The 7,821-nt window shown below is 31.3% G+C and overlaps 1 protein-coding gene across 1 annotated transcript; it reads left to right on the top strand.

Moving 5' to 3' along the window:
• Positions 1-3,826: 3,826 nt before the first annotated feature.
• On the top strand, positions 3,827-7,669 carry LOC140966219 (GDSL esterase/lipase At3g27950-like). The gene is made up of 5 exons (XM_073426566.1): positions 3,827-4,292; positions 5,869-6,078; positions 6,181-6,320; positions 6,702-6,972; positions 7,316-7,669. Exons 1-5 carry the CDS (start codon positions 3,986-3,988, stop codon positions 7,555-7,557), a joined length of 1,170 nt encoding a protein of 389 aa, XP_073282667.1. The 5' UTR covers positions 3,827-3,985; the 3' UTR covers positions 7,558-7,669.
• The last annotated feature ends 152 nt before the right edge of the window (positions 7,670-7,821 follow it).

Raw genomic sequence — 7,821 nt, 5'->3', positions numbered from 1 at the left:
TACTTAGTTTTACTTGATAAGTAACTAATTTGAGTTGAAAAATACTTGATTTCGTAAATGAGATCCTCACAATATGTATTAAATATTGGATATTCGAATAGACAACGTAAATTCTCCAAGTGTTGGTATTTCCATGGAATATGCATTTGGATGAAAAGTACCTAATTTGAGTTTGCAAATACTCGATTTGGTACATGAGATATTCATATTATGTAATAATATACTGGATATTCGAATGTAAGTTCACCAAGTGTTGGCTTTCCATGGAAGATTCGTTTGAATGACATATTTATCTAATTTAATATATTTTTGTAAAAAAAAATTATCAAATTAGCATGAAAATTTTAAAGTACTTAGTTTTACTTGAGAAGTATTCATATTGCAAAAACTTGATTCGGTACATGATATACTCATAATATGTAATAGAATATTGGATATTCAAATATGCAACGTAAGTTCACCAAGTGTTTGTCTTTCTATGGAATATGCATTTGGATGACATATTCATCTAATTGAATATTTTTTTGTAAAAGAAAAACAAATTCTCAAATAAACATGAATATTTAAAAGTACTTGATTTTACTTAAGAAGTACCTAATTTCATATTGCAAATACTTGATTTGGTACACGAGATACTCATAATATGTAATAGACTACTGGATATTCGAATATGCAACGTAAATTCACCAAGTATTGGTCTTTCCATGAAAGATGCATTTGGATTACATATTCATCTTATTTAATATTTTTTTGGTAAAAAAATTCTCAAATAGGCATGAAAATTTTAAAGTACTTCGTTTTACTTGAGAAGTACCTAATCCGAGTTTGCAAATACTTGATTTCGTAAATGAGATACTCACAATATGCATTAAAATACTGGATATTTCGAATAGGCAATATTTCCATGGAAAATTCATTAGGATACTTATTCATGTCATTTAAATAAATAAACAAAGTTCATTATTAATCATGGACTAATTGGGAGATACATTATGAACATAGTTCGTAAATGAGCTTGAAATTTGCATTTTAAGCATATCTATCGATTCTTGGATTAAAGATTTAAAATATTCATCAATATTAATTGACAATACTTTTTGATATTCATTGAATGACTTATTTGACAATTATACTTATTTGACATAATACTTATTGGTAATTATTCATTATACTTATTAGTGTTTTTTTTCTTTATACTTATGAGTATTAATTTATAATATCATTAATATTCATTCACAATACTTGTTGGTATTCATTAAATGACAATGCGATACTTTATTTGATATTATCCTCATCAGTATTCTTTTATAATATTTATTGGTAATCTTTCATTATATGTATCAATATTATTTCATTATACTTATTATCAAATTTGAGTTTTTAAAGGATAAAATCAATTATCAGTTGAATCTAATTATGTAATACTTGTAACAATTTATGTATCACATTTTTATTTCACGGATCTCATCATCAAATGCCACTCAATATTGACTTCAAATTATATATTTTGACATCATCAAATAATCGAATTTGAATACTTAAATGGTAAAATCAAGTATTTGTGAACTCGTATTATGTATTATTTGTATTAATTTAGGTATCACATTTTTACTTCACGAATGTCATCATCAAAGACTACTCAATATTAACTTCAAATTATATAATTTAACATCCCCAAATAGTTGGATATAAATATTTTGGGAGTAAAATCAAATATTTGCGAACTCGCATTAGATACTCTTTCTATCAGTTTAGCTATAATATTTTAACTTCACCAATTTAGATACTCTTCATATCAATGCATCTTCCATGAAAAAATCAATACTTGATGAATTCACGTTGCCTATTCGAATATCCAGTATTTTAATACATATTGTGAGTATCTCATTCAAGATATCAAGTATTTGCAAATTCAAATTAGATACTTCTCAAGTAAAACTAAGTATTTTAAAATTTCAATACTTAGTTGGGAATTTTTTTTTGTTTTTACAAAAAAAATATTAAATGAGATGAATATGTCATCCAAATGCATCTTCCAAGAAAAGATAAACATTTGGTGAGTCTACGTTGCATATTCGAATATCCAGTATTCAATTACATATTATAAGTATCTCATGTACCAAATCAAATATTTGCAATATCAAATTAGGTATTTCTCAAATAAAAATAAGTACTTTAAAATTTCTATGCTTAGTTAGGAATTTGTTTTTTCTTTTATATAAAAGATATTAAATGAGATGAATATGTCATCCAAATGCTTATTCCATGGAAATATCAATAGTTGGTGAACTTACGTTGCCTATTCGAATATCTAATATTTTAATACATATTGTGAGTATCTCATTTACGAAATCAAGTATTTGCAAACTCAAATTATTACTTCTCAAGTAAAACTAAGTACTTTAGAATTTTCATGCTTAGTTGATAATTTGTTTTTTTTTTTTTAAATATTAAATGAGATGATATGTTATCCAAATATATCTTCTATAAAAATACCAACACTTGGTGAACTTACGTTGTTTATTCGAATATTCAGTATTTTAATACATATTGTGAGTATCTCATTTACAAAATCAAGTATTTGCAAACTCAAATTAAAGTACTTCTCATTTAGGGAGTAAAATTAAGTATTGGTAGACCTATCACAATAAATCCAATTTAAGTAACACGTTTTTTATTCACAAATCTCATCATCAAAGAACATTCAATATTATTTTCAAACTATATATTTTGACATACTCAATAGAATTTGAGTATTTAAAAGGTAAAATCAAGTGTTTGTGAACTCGAATTATGTATTATTTGTATTAATTTAGGTATCACATTTTTACTTCACGAATATTATCATTGGTGTCACCTAATATTAACTTCAAATTATATTTTGGCATCCTCAAATAATTGGATATGAGTATTTACGAGGTAAAATCATGTATTTATATATTCTAATTAGATATTCTTTGTACCAATTTAAGTATCAAATTTTAATTTCACAAATGACACCATCAAAAGTCACTTAATATTACTTGAAACTTAAGTATTTTATTATACATTTGAAGTATTCAAATAACGAAATCAAATATTTGGAACCCCAAAATAGGTATTTTATCGATCAAAATAAGTATTTTTTTCTAATTCAACAATGAGTGAGAAACTGTGTTTTTTCAAAAATTAGATGACATAAATAAGTCATCTTTATGTATTTTCAATGAAAAGACCAATAATTATTGAATTTATTGTGATAGCTCGAAGATCCAGTATTTTCTTACACACTTGGAGTATTCAAAGAGTCAAATCAAGCATTTGAAACTTCAAAACAGGTATTTTGTAGGTCAAAATAAATACTTAGTCTTATTTCATGATGAGTGATGACCTATGTTTTTTTTTAAAAATAAAATGACATGAATAAGTCATCCTAATGCATTTTTCATGAAAAGACCAACAATGACTGAATTTATGGCGAATGCTCGAAAATATAGTATTTTCTTATATATTTGGAGTATTCAAAGAGCGAAATCAAGTATCTGAAACCCCATAATAGGTACTTTGTATGTCAAAATAAGCATTTACTTTTATTCCATGACAATTGACAAACAATATTTTTTTAAAATTATATTTTAAATGGAGAAGAGAGATATAATTTTTGTGGATAAAATAATATATTTATTTAAATAATAAAGGGTAAAAATGTAAATTTCGCTTTATGAGGATTCAAAACTAAAAGTATGGATATGTCAGGTACTGAATCTTAAAAAATTATGGTTAGATGCTGAATCTTAATTGAAACATTGATTTAGGTATTTTTCTGAAATTTACCGATATTTTAATCTTTTGTTTGAATCTTTATGCAAAGAAACAACATGTGCAAGAACAGAGTCAAAACCGATCAAAAAGAACAAAAGAACAAAGTCGGAGATTCAAACATGAAAAGACTTGATTTTGATTATGGAATCTAAGAACCTATCATCTTTACGTGCGGTTTCAAATTATGGACTGGGGAAGCAACAGAATGACAGGTGGATTTATGGGTTTTTGTGGTTTGAGAAGATCTGTGCAATCGGTGGCCATTGGAGTAGTTTTGTTTGCAGCATATTCAGTACTTAGAGAGCGGGCGACGCTTGGGAAATCAACAAGTGTTTGCACATTCAGTGGAATCTACAATTTTGGGGATTCAAATTCCGATACCGGCAGTGCTTCCGCCGCATTGGGGCGTGTTCCCCCACCTTACGGGCGTACATTCTTTGGAAAACCTTCAGGTCGGTACTCGGATGGCCGTCTGATAATTGATTTTATTGGTAAGTGAATCGATTAATCCAAATAAATTCCGTTTTCTTGATATAGTTTTTAGGATGATATCTCACTCTTTTATTGTTTTTTCGTCTTTTGATAGTCATACACGGAGTTGAGCAGAGAAGCAAAATAAATGAGCTAATGTGTTTGGAGACGACTTTCTGTTGTAAAACTTGCTTTATTAAGAAATTTTAAGAGAAAGTTGAATGAAAGTCTACCGGTTCTAATTCTATCTGAATCAACATCTTGGTGCTGATTTGCTTTGGCGACTTTGCTTGTCACATCCCGAATCCAAATCTAGGGCTGGGATCGGGTAGGGACCCGTCCCGCAATCCCCGTCCCGATGAGAATTGGGAATAAAAAAAGATTCCCGATCCCGTACAGGACAAATATCGGGACCCGAATGTTCGGGATCGGGTCAGGAAGGGAGACAATATCCCGATAAATATTTTTTAAAAAATTCGGAACCTGAAACTATGAAACCACATGCCTTACGATGTGAAACTAGCATAAAAGATTGAGTAGAGATGTGGCTTCCTTTACCAATTCTTGGATTACACTTCTAACCTTTTAAAAATGTTATGGTTCCAATGGATTCACTCATGAAAAAGTGTATAAAACAAGTACAATTAATCTGCTATCATAAATATGAAATTTCAACACTAAACAATATCCAACAAGTTTAGCCAAAATAGAATCGAATATAAGAGAAAATTACATCTAAATAAAAATACTAAATGACCACATATACAAAATCAAGCAATTAAATATAATCATATATCGAATAGTTAATACACGCTTCAAATAAACCTGGGTTGTTTGAAATCCCAACAAAACCAACCAGATACCAAGGAAAATCGAGGCTGAAAGTGAAGGAACTAGGAAGTAATTGGAAGGAACTGTAGCAGCGAGAGGGAAGAACAGTAGATTAGGATTTAGGGTTATGGGGTGGGTTTTGGACCTATATGTCTATATATTAGATTTTTAAAGTTGTTAGATTAAATTTAAAAAATATATTTTAATTTAATAAATAAAATTAGTATTTTAGTCTCTTTTTCAAATAAAATTAAATCTTTAAATTTATTAATATATTCGGGTCGGGTTGGGAATCTCGTCGGGTATATCCTATATTCCCGATCCCTCTCCCGATTCTGAGCGGGTCGAGGGGTCGGGAAAATTTCGGGTCGGGCCCGGGTTGGGAGTCGGGAAGGGTCGAGAATTTTCTGATTTTTGCCAACTCTATCCAAATCTATGCTAATGCACAATAGGCGTTATCGAAAGAAGAGAAAATGCAGAATAGGCTTGTGTAGGACCCAACTTACTATAGAACTCTATTTCAATTCAAATACTCATATTGATTGACTGATATGGGATACCTTTTGTGTATAAATAGGACTGTCTGTTACATTGAAAGAATCCCTCGATATGTACCACGTATCTGTTAAATGCATGGTCCTGCTTATATTTAATGTGGATCACCCATTTATTTCGGTGCATCGAAGGATGCACGTGTGCTCCTGGTGCAGTATAGACCAAACCATATGAATGTACTTACTTTCTTCGCACTTTTGATATATGCAGCGGAAGAGCTGGGATTTCCATATTTGAGAGCATATCTTGATTCCTTTGGAGTTGATTTCCGTCATGGGGCAAATTTTGCTTCGAGTGGTTCTACCATTCAGCATCTCGATGCAAATTTATGCGGTGCAGGTTTCAGTCCCTTTTCTCTCGATGTACAGCTTTTGCAGTTTGAACAGTTCAAAGCTCGTTCTATCGAATCTAACAGCCAAGGTTAGAGATACTTGCCAGACTTTTTGTAGAGCAGATATAGATGGTGTTAAAAAATAGTTGAATTTTCAGCCGAGATCATTTACTCTAAAACTCCAATACCAGGATCTGAAAGTTTTTCAAAAGCTCTATTCACTATGGATAGTGGGCAGAATGACCTTCATGCTGGATTAATATCGATGAATGAGGAACAAGTGAAGGCAGATGTTCCCCGTATACTTGATCAATTTTCTGTTGCTTTAGAGGTAGGTAATTTAAAGAATCCCCGTTAGTAGTAGCAAGACCCAACCCGGAACGTTATTAATCTGTCATCTTCTATTGAAGAAATCATAAATTGATACTACTCTGTCACATGTCAGATTGTTGAAGTAGTTTTGGGTATTTTCCATTCACCTCCTTATACTTAGTGTATTTGGCACTTACGTAAAAATGTTAATGTGTGCAAGAGGGAAGTGTCAAATGTGTATGGAGGTGAATAAAAAAACCCGTTGATTTTTATATATCTGGCTGTCCCTTCACAGATGATCAATAAGTCTGGATTTTTAAAAGGAAATCGCATTAATTATGCAGTGTCATGTCTTCCTTTGACGTTAGTATAATTTTTTTTGTGATCTTGTTGACTCCAGAAACTCTACAAGCTCGGTGCGCGGGCATTCTGGATACACAATACCGGTCCAATTGGATGTTTGCCTTACTTTATTTTTCGTCATAAAGCCAAGCCAAACAGCACCGACCCAAACAGCTGCATCAAGTCGTATAATGAGGTGGCTCAAGAGTTCAACAAGCAGCTTAAGGATAAAATGATGAGTTTACGGAGCCAACTCCAAGATGCAATGCTCGTTTACGTTGACATCTACTCTGTTAAATATTCTTTGGTCAGCGATGGAAAGAACAATGGTGAAAATATTATTTTACGAGACCTCAACTGTTCATATTTTAAGGATAAATATGTAGATAGTAATGGTTCAAGCATGGTTGCTAAATTAATTAGGAGTTGGTTGTATAGATTTCTTCTTTCCATTGTTGTTTTTTCGAAATCGAAGTCCATTAATCATTCGAATCATGTTTAATAACTTCGTAATTTAGTTACATTTAGACCCTTTTTAACATTGCAGCAGGAACACACATCTTCTGAATCATATTGATAGGTTGATACTGAAACATTCCCCCAACCCCACTCCATATTCTTTTCTGCAAAACTATGTATTCTTAAATGTTGGTTGGGCTTTGGATTTGTCAGGATTTCCGGACCCTGTTGGATATTGCTGTGGGAGATTAGGCGTGGTAGAATGTGGGGAAAAGGCAATGTTCAATGGAACTGAAGTATACGGGGATTCCTGCAGTAACCCATTGGAGTACATATCTTGGGATAGTATACATTGCACAGAAGCAGCAAACAAATGGATATCGCATCGTATTTTGGATGGCTCGTTTTCCGAACCCAAAATTTCCATAGCTGAAGCATGTTTCAAAACTTTGTAGAAATTGATTTACGTTGTATCATGCATGTTCGTATATCTGGTCATTGTGACCCCATCTCTATTCTTACAATTAACAGATGAAAGAATTGATGAGAGTCAGTTGATTTGGCTTTCTTGATGAATTTTAAGGGAAAATTTCACATGTGTATTGTTGTTAATAATCATAAATTGGGGCTAACCACAGAAGCACCTCATTATATTTTAGATGTCTAGAAGTTTTAAGCTTTCCTTCCTGCTGGTTTGCTTGCGGCTACCAATCATATTA

Source organism: Primulina huaijiensis, unplaced genomic scaffold, assembly GCF_012295235.1.
Source record: "Primulina huaijiensis isolate GDHJ02 unplaced genomic scaffold, ASM1229523v2 scaffold20195, whole genome shotgun sequence".
In the NCBI taxonomy this organism is placed as follows: Eukaryota; Viridiplantae; Streptophyta; class Magnoliopsida; order Lamiales; family Gesneriaceae; genus Primulina; species Primulina huaijiensis.
This window is presented reverse-complemented; position numbering and strand designations above follow the sequence as displayed.

Coding starts and splice junctions, on each gene's coding strand:
- LOC140966219 (XM_073426566.1), top strand. CDS start 3,986: ATGGACTGGGGAAGCAACAGAATGACAGGTGGATTTATGGGTTTTTGT. Junction 4,293..5,868: donor TCTGATAATTGATTTTATTG/GTAAGTGAATCG, acceptor TGATATATGCAG/CGGAAGAGCTGGGATTTCCA. Junction 6,973..7,315: donor CAGCGATGGAAAGAACAATG/GTGAAAATATTA, acceptor TGGATTTGTCAG/GATTTCCGGACCCTGTTGGA.